The sequence below is a fragment of the Halichoerus grypus genome, chromosome 14 (genome assembly GCF_964656455.1).
Source record: "Halichoerus grypus chromosome 14, mHalGry1.hap1.1, whole genome shotgun sequence".
Taxonomy (NCBI): domain Eukaryota; kingdom Metazoa; phylum Chordata; class Mammalia; order Carnivora; family Phocidae; genus Halichoerus; species Halichoerus grypus.
This window is the reverse complement of record NC_135725.1, coordinates 11,713,860-11,727,733: the sequence shown is the minus strand read 5'-3', so window position 1 is coordinate 11,727,733 and position 13,874 is coordinate 11,713,860. Positions and strand designations below refer to the sequence as shown.

Here is a 13,874-nt window from a genome sequence, read left to right as displayed (position 1 = left end):
GCACACATCACATTAATGTCTCATAACGTCACCGCAAATATGTATGTGTATATGCTCACGGTGTCACGTGTGAGGGGAAGTACACATCATCTTACTTTGGCCTTTCCTTCAGCTTTTCATTTGAGGAATGATAGTCATAATCGGAATACTGCTGCCGTCTCTCCTCTGGAGAAAATGATCGGTTTGACTCTATTTCTGAGATATCTGGTTTCAAAAATAAGAGAAGACTTCTTATTAAAATATTTAAGACCTGTACTAGAAATGATACTATTCTCTGGGTAAGGCAACATGGGAAATGGAAAAGAGGCAGGCAGTAACTGTGCTATTAGTGTAACAGTCTTCCCTTGAAGAAAATCTGAGCCTCTAAAGGGAAAGGCTTTAATGAATCAAGAGGAAGCCAAATTCAGAATTTTATGTTCCTCTTTCGTTACACTTTCTTTCAAAGCTGCTACTGAGGAATCAAAATTCAATTACTGGATCACATACGTATACACTCATTTTTAACCACACAGAACAGTGCTTCTCAAACTTTAATGTGCATATGAATCACCTGGGATCTTATTAGAATGTAGATGTTCTGGGGCAGGGCCTGCAATTCTGTGATTCCAGCAAGCTCCTGGATGTTCATGCAGCTGGCGGGCTGAGCTCCACACTTGGAATAGCAAGGAAGTAACCTATAAGCACCCAGCATGTTGGGATTATTTCTCATGCTCTGTTTTCCTGCACTGCACTCATAGCAGTAACCAAATGATTAGACTTTTAATATAATGGGAGCTAAACTAAGTCTTAAGATTTTATAAAGTAATTCTTTAAAAAATCAACACATCTGTCTTCAAACTTGAGAACTTAATATTTTCTAAATTCTTCTGCACGAAGGCAGTACTAGGTAATTAGTTAGAAAGTATCATGCCTGTTTTTTTTTTTCATGCCTACTTATTTTTATTGGTAATTTATACATGGTTAAAATGTTACCCCATGTATAATTCATATTCAAGAAATGAATATTGTTTCCTAAGACAGAAGAGGTGATACAGATTGCTTATCAATGATACCACAGTATTCAGCCATTCTGATTGATTCTTTACAGTAGTGTCTACCTATTTTAGCTATCTTCCATGACCCTCTCTTTGTTGGAAATATTCATATCTACTTTTTAAAAATCTACAAGAAAGTTCAAGAATGAGCAATTTACAAATGGATGTGGTTAGGTCTTTGAACCACTCATACATACATTTTTTCTAATAAGTTTTGTTTTCAGTGGCCTCAATCAGAGTCCACTGAGGAGTTCATGAGTGTACCCGAATGTCATACTGGAAAGCTAATTTCAACAGACACTTTAACAAGAAAATAACCACCACTTACTGGAATTAAAGTTTAAAAGAAGCTTTTGTTGGAAATTTAGCTTCCAGCTAGATGGCTATGCTAAACTGCGTGGAGAACGCAAAAGCAACAGCCTTCCTTGCTTCCAGCTAAGCTCAAAGCCTCCCCCTTCTTTACCTTCTATTTCTGAGTCGCTGTCATCTAATGATGGGATGTTGATGAGCGTTTGCTTGCTGTCTCTCAACACCACTAGCTGGAGTTTTCCTCTTGACTTTTCTATCAGTTTTCGAGCGTCCGTTAAAGACATGTTCTCAGTTACAGTTCCATTTATCTGTGTTCATGAGTAACGGTCATGTTACACGCAATACAACTACTCACAGTGAAATAGAAAGTTTGTATTTTCCCCTTCTAAAAGTGTAAAGGCTTTTGCTCAACTACTCAGATATGGGCTTTAGGATGACTGACTAAATAAAAATGAATTATCCTTCAAATTAAATATAACCCTGCACGCTGGATCCCAAATAACAGGCATGAGAGAGCTGTGGTATACTTAAGTTACTCTGCTAATTTATTTAACTTCCAAGCTCAAGACGATGGTTTGGTTTACTACTGGAACATGTTTCCTGACTAGAGAGGTTTATAAAAACTATTAAACATTCAGCATTCATATACTACCAACTCTCCCCCTCATCTTTCCTTAGTTAGGGAATAGGAGCTTAAACTTTAAACAGGGAAGAAGGTATTCATTGAGTTTTTTTTTTTTTTTAAACTGAAATTACACTATTACAAATCTCCATGTCTGGTTTTTGTGATAAAAATCTCACCCTGCTGGCCCCTCCCAGCTTTTGTCTTACTATTGACTCCCATCTCAACAAAGCTTCACCGTGTTGGCACTCAGATGTGAAATTTGGACTAGAAAGCCAAACAGGAATTCAGTTGTTCTCTATCCTGGTACTCCCACCTTGAGAATTATGTCTCCTTCATGCAGGTTGCCATCCTTAGTTGCCAGACCAGTTCTGGTCATTTCCTTTATGAAGATCTGACTCCCAAGCCGAAGACCGTACTCTAGGGGACAAACCATACACATGTTTCATCCACTTGTGCAGAACACTTAGTCTGGTTTTTAGGTGAATTTAAAAATATTTATGAAAAATTAATTTTGCCTGTGGGACACTCTGTAGGACAACTAGCCTGGACTCATTGAAAAAGTCAGTGTCATAAAAAACAAGAGACAGAGAGGGACTGTTCCAGATTAAAAAAGATATAAAAACCAAATGTGATGCATGAACCTTCACTAGAACTTGATCCAGTATGGGACAGAGGTGGGGGTGGGGTAGATTACTTTTTTTTTTTTTTAAAGATTTTATTTATTTATTTGAGAGAGAGAGAATGAGAGAGAGCACATGAGAGCAGGGAGGGTCAGAGGGAGAAGCAGACTCCCCGCCGAGCAGGGAGCCCGATGCGGGACTCGATCCAGGGACTCCAGGATCATGACCTGAGCCGAAGGCAGTCGCTTAACCAACTGAGCCACCCAGGCGCCCGATTACATTTTTTTTTAAGATTTTATTTATTTGACAGAGAGAGACACAGCGGTAGAGGGAACATAAGCAGGGGGAGTGGGAGAGGGAGAAGCAGGCTCCCCACGGAGCAGGGAGCCCGATGCGGGGCTCAATCCCAGAACCCTGGGATCATGACCTGAGCCGAAGGCAGACGCTTAACGACTGAGCCACCCAGGCGCCCCTAGATTACATTATTTTGAAGCAAGTTCAAAATGAACCATACTACAGTATATTAAAAGGGGTATTAATGTTAATTTTTTTTTTTTTAAAGATTTTTATTTATTTATTTGACAGAGAGAGACAGTGAGAGAGGGAACACAAGCAAGCAGAGTGGAAGAGGGAGAAGCAGGCTCCCCGCTGAACAGAGAGCCCGATGCGGGGCTCGATCCCAGGACCCTGGGATCATGACCTGAGCCGAAGGCAGACGCTTAACGACTGCGCCACCCAGGCGCCCCTAATGTTAATTTTCTTAAGCACTGGTAATGGCATTACAATTATATAGGAGAATGTTCTTATCCTCTGGAGATACCTGCTGAAATATTTAGGCGTAAAGGGCCACCCTTGCAACTTACTTTCAAGCAGTTCCAAAAAACCACTGAGAGATAGAAGTAGTGTGAGAAAGGAAGAGAGGAGGAAGGGGGAAAAAGGAGAAAGAAGACAAATGTGGCAAAATGTTAACAAATGGAAAAACTAGGTGAAGGCTGTATGAATATCTGCTCTAAAATTAACACTACACTTAACATTAAACTGGGAACAAAAAAACCAATTCAGTACATCTCAGTAAACATGTTCCAACAACCCTGTTGCCTCTACAGGAAGACACTGCCAGTAGTATTCCCTTCATGTGTGACGACTGACACGTGTGGGGTTTGGCACTGAGAACATTTCAGTGTGCAAAGAAAAAGGGTCAGTAAGCTAGGCAAAGCAATAAAGTATTTAACTAAAACCAGCATATTCTGGGGGTTTATGAACTTCAAATTACTCTCAAAAGAAAACACATTGTATTTTACTAAGTATGCATATTTAAAAGTATTTTAAATACTATTCAGACTCTTCTGATTTTACTTATGAAACTTGTAAAAATATCTAAAAGGATAAATTTTGGTTATTTTAGGAAGCTACCACAACCTAGCAGGTTTTAAAGGAGGCACGTTCAAATTTTATTATTTATTCTGGACTCAAAATCTTGTAATTCCAAAACAAAGTAACTTTCTACCATTTAGAAAAGTTATGAAGTAGATTTAAAGATACATTTTTATTCAAGTATAATTAACATACAATGTTATATTAGTTTCAGGTATATAATATTATGATAAAACTATTTTTTTGAAAGATTTTTATTTATTTGAGGGCTAGAGAGAGAACGAGCACAAGCAGGGGAGGCAGAGGGAAAAGCAGGCTCCCCGCTAGGCAGGGAGCCTGATGTGGGGCTCGATCCCAGGATCCTTAGATCATGACCTAAGCTGAAGGCAGACGCTTAACTGACTGAGCCACCCAGGCGCCCCAATGATACAACAATTTAAAGATTCTATTTTTATTATTTGAGAGAGAGAGTGAGCAGGAGAGAGAGGGAGAGAGAATCTGAAGGAGACTGCGCTGAGCACAGAGCCCAACACAGGGCTCAGTCCCACGACTGCGAAATTATGACCTAAACCAAAACCAAGAGTCGGAAGGAAGCTCAACCTACTGAGCCACCCAGGTGCCCCTGATTCAACAATTTTATACATGACTCAGTGCTCATCACCATAAGTGATCCCCTTCATCTATTTCACCCATCCCCTCACCCACCTCCCCTCTGGAGACCACCAGTTTGTTCTCTCAAATAAATTTCAAGTGCTTTACAGTAAGCATCAGATCTTACGCAACGATTAAAAGTGTTGAGGTCCACCCCCACCCTTTTAGGAAGCTGACAAGAAAGAATAAGGAAGGGTAAGACTGCATCTTCTTCATGGATGACAATTCCTTACTAGTTAAACAGCCTCACAGCCCAGAACAGAAGGCTGAGACAGCTTGAGTGATGACTTCTTTCTCATGTATCAGCAATCCCTCTATCCTCTTAAAAGCTGCAGTCTTGGGCACCTGGGTGGCTCAGTCGTTAAGCGTCTGCCTTCGGCTCAGGTCATGATCCCAGGGTCCTGGGATCGAGTCCCACATTGGGCTCCCTGCTCGGCGGGAAGCCTGCTTCTCCCTCTCCCACTCCCCCTGCTTGTGTTCCCTCTCTCGCTGTGTCTCTTCTCGGTCAAATAAATAAATAAAATCTTAAAAAAAAAAAAAAAAAGCTGCAGTCTTACTGTACAGTTGCAGATAGGTTATTTTGGTGTATTTGGGGCATCTCTTAAATGGAGAAAAAATATAGGTCTTGCGTAGGCTAGATTTCTTTAAAGATTAATTTTTGTGCAGCCCTAGCCTGTGATAGCTAAATTATTGTGAATCCTAGCAAACGGTGGCAAAATATCTTTAACAAAAAAAAATGGAACTTTTTTTTCCCCAATGAATTCCAAGTTTAAATAACAAAATGACCCAGGAGGAGTAAAATGCTATCGCAGCAAAGGCACATAAGCCCCTTTTATCCTTGGTAGTATTCCTAAGACCAGGCATGACTTGGGCTCTCTCTTACGACAGACAAGATCTTTTCAAATTCTGGGTTACAACTCATTAGTGAGTCTTGAAATCAATTTAGTTAGTTACGAACAGGATTTTAAAAATTTAATGGAATGGAACCTCTCAGAATGCATCACAGAGAATAAGTACTATTCTATGAAAGGCTTGTTCAAGTTTTTGATACAGAGGTGCATCCATGATTGTTTGCAAGATGTGGGTCTTCTGTGGTGGAAGGAGAGGAGGAGGGAAAGAAGGGAAAAGGGGAGGAGGCGAGGAAGAGAAGGGGAGGAGGAAAAGTTTGAAAAGCATTGCCTTGGGTAACTCAAAAACCTGGGGTACAAGTCCTATAGAATGTGCATCAGGCCTCTCTGAAGGAGGTCTCCTGCCAAGTCATTCCCAAAACTTCTCTACAGTCCACCTTTCAGTCTGGGAGCAGAGCTGTTGCTACTGTACAGTTCTTGGGAGCTGATGAATTGGTATGTCATTATCAATGGTTATAAAGATTCTATAGAATCCTTAAACCTCCTAAGACGCATATTACTCACAGATAGTGCAATCTCTGTTTCTCCTTTGTTTTCTGGGACTGGCCTCTGCTCAGCCTGTTACTCACAACCCTGTGTTATTCTTCAGGTATTGCAATGGACACCTAGTTCTATAACTTGACTTTGTGTTCCACTAGAAGTAAAAACAAAACAAACCCTTTCCTCAGGCCATTTGAAATACAAATTCCCAACCTAAAGGGCAAGAAGTTCCCTTTGCCTTCTGGGGTGCTCTTCATCTCTTTTCCTCTTGGAAGGAGAATTAGAGAACAAAAGGAGAGAAAAGATACATTGCAAGTAATTTTAAAAGTCAGAACCAAGAAGTGATGCAAGGAGTATCTCTGCACAGGCTCTAAAGCCCTGTTCATTCACCTGCTTGTTTCTGTATCTACTTCCAGGAGATGGAGTTCGACTTCTGGCTCCACCACGTACTCACCGACTTCAAGATGTGGGCAAGTCACTTCCCTTCTCCGAGTTTCAGACTGTCACCTAAACCACAGGTACTGCTGGCTTCTCTAGCTGCCACACGGGGCTTTAGTGAATTTTGGATGAAATGAAGGGTGTGCAAGTGCTCCAAGGAATGCAGTGTGGGACAGGCAGCCTGGGAGAGGGCCCAGCTCATCTGTGGGCCCAAACCTCTCCGCACTATGGTCCTCCCCACTGTACAACAGGAAGGAAGCCTTCTACCTACCACATAGGCTTCTGGTGAGGAGTAAGAGAGGCCTGACATAGAGCAAAAACTCACGATCAGCTAGAGTCCTATCCACTCCCGTGGTTTTACCATTTAGCTACACCAGGCTCCCCAGGACAGCTTGCTAACACACAGACTCCAGCGGCTCTCCGCAGGGTTTCTGATTCCATGGGGCTGAGCTGGGGCCTGAGAATCTGCATTTACGGCAAGGTAGCGAACCCCTGGCCTAGGAGTTTAAAGCCACCTTTCTGCAGTCTGGCTCTGCCGGTAATGAGAGCTTTGCGCAAGTTAATGAACTTTTCTGTGCCTCACTTTCCTTGCCTATGTAACGAAGATATAAGAAACTCCCCCACGCTGGTCATGAGGAAGAAATGAGCCCATCAGTGCTTGGCACACACTAAGTGCCACGTAAGAAGTTAGCTGTTGTAATAGTGCTTTTCTTCGTCGAGCATGCCCACCTTCATTTGCTTTGCTTTTCATCAGAAGGACCCCGATGGGCCTGTCCGAGTTGGGGGTTTCTGCGTGGTCCGGCTGCTGCCTCAGCTCAGGGCTGGGGCTGCGGGAGTGCAAGTGCTCGCGGCTGCGGCTCCGGGGCGCCGAGTACCGGGCATGGGGCTGGGCCCTGCGGCCGTACTCCGCCTCTGGGCTGTAGGTGCGGTCGTAGGCGCCGTCATAGCCCCGGTCGTAGGCCTGGTCGTACTGGTCATAGGCCCGGTCAGTGCTCCGGCCGCGGCTGCGCTCTCGGGCCCGCCCGCAGTCGTCGTCGTCCAGGCCCCGCTCCAGGCTCCGGCCGCGGCTGCGCTCTCGGGCCCGCCCGCAGTCTTCGGCGTCCAAACCGCGCTCCAGGCTCCGGCCGCGGCTGCGCTCGCGCTCCCGGCTCCGCGCCCGCTCGTGGGGACGCCCCCTCTCCGGGCTGTCCGCCCAGCTGCGGCTGCGCCCACCGTGACTGCCGCGCCCGCTCCTCTCGCTGTACCCGCTGCGGGCACTTCTGCCGTCGAACTCGTCCATCACCTCAAAAGCACGGTCATCCTCATCAACGGGTGGGCTGCCCTGGGGTGGGGCCAGCTGGACCTTCCGCGGCCTCTTGACCACCTGTCACCCAAACACAGTGGGAATGCAGGACAATGACAATTAAATAGAAAAAATGCAGTGGTTAAGAGCCCAGCCCTGGTTCTCTTTTCAGTAAATCTCTGTCCGCCTCGACTCACTAAGCCTCCGGTTCCTCGGGTAAAAAAATACCGCACAGGGTTGAGTATAAGGCAATGAGTATAACTCTGAACACAGTGCCTCGGAAAATCTCCTTCTACTCAGAGTGTGAATAGCATCAAGGAACTTTAAATCACTAAGTTATAAAAATCCAGAAATTGAGACATTCTAGATACAACTGCCTAGATTCATCCAAAAGTCAATGTTATTAATTGGGGGGTGGGGGGGTGGCTGCGCGCATGGGAAGGCAAGGAGAAAGAAGGACACTTTAGATTAAAAAGGCACTAAAGAGATAAGGACCCAGTGCAGTGATTGAGCTCTGATTGGACCCTGGATAGGGAAGAAAAGTCTTTTATCAAACATGTCTTGGGATTTTGGACTGGATATTAGATGATACTTTAACGTCACTATTAATTTCCTTAGATAGGATGACAGTGTTATAGTTATGTAGAAGAATGTCCTTATTTAGATGTATGCTGAAGTAAGTAGGATTGACACTGTCCTCTCTGCAACTTTCTTTCAAATGGTTCACTAAAAATATGTATATATAGAAAAATCAGATGAAGATGGTAGAATATTAACACTGTACAAGATATATTGTTTATTACACTAATCTTTGAACTTTTCTTTTTGTTTGAAAATTTCATAATATACAGTTGAAAAAAAAAAAATACCACATACCCGGTACATCCCCCTAGCACTGCCTTTAAACATACTGTATTCCAATTTTCGCTGCATGTGTCCATTTGCCCGGCTGGAGTAAGCACTCCCTGCTCCAGGCTCAGGTAGCATCTGGCTCATAGCTGATTCTCAACCAGTGTTTGCTGAATGATTGAGTGAGCAAATAAATGAATGAATGCTACAGACTGCCAATATCTCCTAAGACAGTCTAGTTCACTGAGACATGACAGATCCTGTTTGGGCCTTTACAAATGGGTTTTTGAGCTGAAATTTATTTTGTATATTAATGGTGTTTTACAAGTGTTCTCAATCTAGTTAATTCTCTGATTGTCTAGCCTGGTTCCTGAGATAAGAGAGTCATTGAAAGTTAGGAGAAGGATGAGGAAAAGGCAGGGAGAAATTACTTACATCTTTATATCATCCATAACGTCACCCCAAAGTAGAGGAAACAAGAAATTAGCAGCCCCTAAATTATATAATTCTGTCAAGTGCTTAAAAGCAAGTGGTAATTTTCTTCTGAGCATAAAAACAAGATGCTGTTGAGGCAAGCTGAAAGCAAACCCAGAGCTTACAATGGCAGCGATCTTCCCACTTTTTCTCAGCTGCTGAACAGCAAATGAATGAAGCACATCCTCCATGGGGGTGCCATTAACCATGACCACCCTGTCGTTTTCTCTGCAAACAAAAAATAAAAACAAGATGTGAAAAACTCCCATCTATTCACTGTAAACTGTTTATTTAGGAACACACAGAAGAAGCAAATTGACCCCAAATGCTTAAAAGACTCAGTCATGACTCCTGAGTCTAAATCAGTCAACTCACTGTAAGCCCTTCTTAGGAAGGAACCCATGAGAGGCTCAGCCCACTTTTGACATAGTCTACTGGAAACCAGCCGGGGATGACCCACAACAAAGGGTTCCTCCAGGAGGCACTGAGCAGTGGCAAGATCTAGGCACAAAAGGAACTTCTGCATCAGGCCCTCCCTGTCCATGCAAGGTGCACGGTGGGCTTCAGGAAGTCTATAAATAGCCCCCAAAGCAGGTTGATACCCACCTGTGTTTTTAAGGGGAGGGGAAGAGATCAGGAGTTTGCCTCAGATTATTAAAGAAATTTTGAGGTCATTAAAACCTTACTTATCTCATCCCAAATATTATTTTTTAATTCTACACTGCTCTCTGTATGAAAGACTGCTGACTTAGAAATGACCATACAGACATGAAATGCCAACAGAACCTAAACTTTTAAGCTCTCTGGCCAAGGCAGTCATATAATTAATTTTAGATTCTGCCCTGAGAAATTATCCCAAGGGAACTCAGATATGCATCTTTTAAAATGGCATAATCTCCTCAGACCAGAAGGGTGGAAATTGGAAAATCTGTTTTCATGTACTAAATTTTCCCAATTTCCACATTCTTCTTACAAATCAGATCATCATTAAGCCAAAGTATCCTCATTAAATTCTGAATGAATATAAGGTAAAATAAATATAAAGTGTTGGGGATAAGGGGAAAACATGCTGATTTTGTACTTCACATCAGAAATGAATGATAGCTGTGATAGTTATAACTATTTCCCTGTGGAAATGACTGCTCTCCTCCCTCCAAAGTTTGGGTGTTTCCAAAGGTTTGGGGATTGTTAAAACATGGTGTGTTACGGTCTCAATTCTTGCTTAAAAACTTTTTTTTTAAATGATTTTTTTAAATTTAAATTCAATTAATTAACATATAGTGTATTATTAGTTTCAGAGGTAGAGAGTTCAGTGATTCATCAGTCTTATGTAACACCCAGTGCTTATTACATCATGTGCCCTCCTTAATGTTCATCACCCAGTTACCCCATCCTCCCACCCCCCTCCCCTAAAACTTTTCAGTTTATGTAAAAGCTCTTTTTTTTTTAAGTGCACACCCCCCACCCCCCAAGCACCCTGTCTAGAACCAACCAGTGGGGCGGGCAGGGACTGGGGCTGGGACACAAGGACACTCACTGAAGCAGCCCATCAGCGGGCCCACCCGGGAGCACATCAGAAATGACAATTGACGTTTCTCCATTTTCAAAGTGGGGGTTGTCTCTGCCTCCAGACACTGCAATTCCAAATCCTCTTTTGGAATCCTGTTCATTGGAGTTAAGAGAAAAATTAAAAAATAAAAATCCTTCCATAAGTGGCTTTCAGGATTTATTACAAGCACTCAATAAAATAAAGGTCAAACCAATAACCAGAGACAGCTCAGGAACAGAGGGCTTCCAGAAACAAATGAGAAACAAAATAAAGCCACCATGGTTAGCTGACAGGTTTATAAAGGGAAATTCCTTGTCTAAAAGAAACAGTCTTGTGAAAAGCCATAAAAGACTGATAGCATAGACTGGAGGTCTCAGTAGAAGCTGGCAGGGGTTGGGAAATAACATCTTCTGTCCACACAGGGATGTGCTATTCAAATGCCAGTCACACCTGTTCTCATATCCTGGCCTGGGCTGCAACAGCTTCAGTCACAACTGCTTCTGCGCTAAAACCCTATTTTTAAAGTATACCTTTAACTTCCAAGCTAGGTGAATTGGTGGTTTCATTTTAACATAGGGTGACAAAAAAATAAATAAATAAATAAATGGACTTTAAAGATAAAATAAAATCTGAAGATAAACATACTTTTAAGACCTTATGAGAGAGCAAAGCATTAAACTCCTTCCTGCATACATGTAAGACAGAAAATACAGATTAATTACATCACGATTGGTTTAGAAATGTAAAACAGTGAACCCAGATAATACATAACCCTAATTCATTTCAGTATTTTAAAAAGCTAAGCTCCCGGGGCGCCTGGCTGGCTCAGTTGGTGGAGCATGTGAATCTTGATCTCGGGGTTGTGAGTTCGAGCCCCATGTTGGGTGTAGGGATTATTTAAAAATAAAACCTTTAATAAAGCTAAGCTCCCAAGGTTTCATCCAGATGATATGGCTATATGTGATTATAACTATAGATACGTACTCAGAGAATAAAAGGAAGTCCATGTCTCCCCCCGCCCACCCGCCTCCATGGAAGACTTCCCACATGGGACCCACTGTGCCAACTGGAGACCAACAGTTAGCAACACCAAACAGGCTAGCCGATTGTCCCTTAATTACATGGCTTTGGATGGGGCAGCACTATCACCTAGGTGGCTGCTTTATACAGAGGTAGCTCCATCCTCTGTACTAGACCTAAAATGTCTCTCACCTTTGCCACTCAAGGGGCATGTGAAATGCTGGAGGCAGGGTGTGGAGAAGAGTCAGAAGAGGACTACAGTTGAAAATTAAGACTCAAGGGGGGAACCACTCACCAGCAGAAATCGTGTTATGTCACTGCTCTAGAAGTTTCGGCACCTAAGCACTGATCTGGGTTTTTTTCTACCGGGATTAATTTAATTCATTTATATAGGAACTAACTTTTCACCGAAGTCAGGGTTTGAAAAGTTCACAGTTCTATGGGTCAAAGGAAAACTCTCTCTGAGGAACTTTAGAATCCAGAGCCTGGAGGGATTCAGAGCAGGACTAAGATCCCAGCGGAGCCCACAAAAGTCACAGAGATGCTGACCGGGCAGCTGAAGGAGTAAGACCTCAGGACTGTTCAGGTCAGCCCAGCTGCACACAGATCACATACAGACTCTCGATGGCTGTGCTTGTTTCAAGTGGGGCTAACACCTGTCATGCCTACCTCAAACTCCGCTGTCAGAAGAATAAAAAGGAAAAGAACATATATTAAGCAACCATTATGTGCTGGACTCCATGTACTAGAAGCTGTTTGTATTACCTCATTTAATCAAGAGGAGCAATACCTGTGAAATAACTTTAAAAATTAAGCGAAATACATTTATATCTGGTACTACTTCTATTTTCAATACCATGGGCAAGAGGGGAAGATTTTTTAAAATCTGATTAACTCAGCACCTCTTAATATAATCATGAGTGGGACAAGGAATACACCCATGTCTCCTGACTGCTAAACCAATGTTTTAAAATTTAGTTTAGACTTCATTTGTTACAATTAAAATTATCAAAGCTGGGGTACCTGGGGTGCCTGGGTGGCTCAGATTTTTTTTTTTTTTTATTCATGAGAGACAGAGCGAGAGAGAAAGGCAGAGGGAGAAGCAGGCTCCCAAGGAGCAGGGAGCCCGATGCGGGACTCGATCCCAGGACCCTGAGATCACGACCTGAGCCGAAGGCAGACGCTTAACCATCTGAGCCACCCAGGCGCCCGGTGGCTCAGATGGTTAAGTGTCTGCCTTCAGCTCAGCTCATGATCCTGGAATCCTGGGATCGAACCTGCATCAGGCTCTCTGCTCAGTGGGGAGCCTGCTTCTCCCTCTCCCTCTGCCTCTCCCCCCTGCTCATGCTTTCTGTCTCTCTCTCAAATGAATAAATAAAATCTTTAAAAAAAAACTGGGGTGCCTGGGTGGCTCAGTTGGTTAAGTGTCTGCCGCCGGCTCAGGTGATGATCCTAGGGTCCTGGGATGAAGCCCCGCATCAGGCTCCCTGCTCAGTGGGGAGCCTGCTTCTCCCTCTCCCTGCCGCTTGCCCTGCTTGTGTGTGCTCTCTGTCAAATAAATGAATAAAAATCTTTTAAAAAAAGTTATAAAAGTTGTAGAAGTTACCTCAACATCCTTAAACAGTACGAGTTATTTCCATTTCTCATCTCCTTTTCTCTCTTTTTTCCACAGCCTATTCTGTCTAGAGATAAGTGAATACACTAAATAACCTCTATAATTTTCTATTATACAGACCTTAACCAAAAAATATAAATAACATGCAAATCTTTGATAATGCAGTAATTATTGCAAGCTACAATGCATCATCCACCTTAAGGGGGAATAACTGTGTTTGGGCAAAAATGAGTGAGACCCATGACCTGTAAATTCAAGGACATAATTGTAGCGTATATGAACTGTACCACACTCACCTTTTGTAGGGTCACAGTGTACTGTTCCCATATCAGTTCTTCCATGCCTGGAGCCTGTTTTAAAACAGTAAGACCAATTTGATTAAAACCACAAACACTTCAATGCTAGAAATAAAGCTATAAAGGAAAATGTCTCAATATAAAGTCCAGTTCATACATTCTACAAACCAAAAAGAGTTGGTATTTTTAAGGAACATTATATTACCTATTTTCAAACACTCCTTCAATCAAATGGCAGTCTTAACAATACTAGAAAATTAGTGAAATACATAAGAGATATATAAATATTAAGTGTTGAGCTTTTTTACTATCACCATGCCAAAACAATCATTATAAAATCCCTCAAAAAA

At 42.6% G+C, this 13,874-nt stretch overlaps 1 protein-coding gene across 8 annotated transcripts in view; it reads right to left on the bottom strand.

The window, feature by feature from the left end:
• TJP2 (tight junction protein 2) overlaps positions 1-13,874 on the bottom strand; it is a 123,790-nt gene that overhangs the window by 25,804 nt on the left and 84,112 nt on the right. For all 8 annotated transcript variants that reach the window (XM_078062125.1, XM_078062119.1, XM_078062122.1 and 5 more), the window contains 7 exons: positions 13,525-13,578; positions 10,582-10,706; positions 9,170-9,272; positions 7,169-7,802; positions 2,282-2,385; positions 1,498-1,651; positions 96-204 (listed from right to left, as the gene is read on the bottom strand). In XM_078062125.1, the coding sequence (XP_077918251.1) occupies positions 96-204; positions 1,498-1,651; positions 2,282-2,385; positions 7,169-7,802; positions 9,170-9,272; positions 10,582-10,706; positions 13,525-13,569 (1,274 nt within the window). In that variant the 5' untranslated portion in view covers positions 13,570-13,578. The remainder of the gene's footprint in view (positions 1-95; positions 205-1,497; positions 1,652-2,281; positions 2,386-7,168; positions 7,803-9,169; positions 9,273-10,581; positions 10,707-13,524; positions 13,579-13,874) is intronic.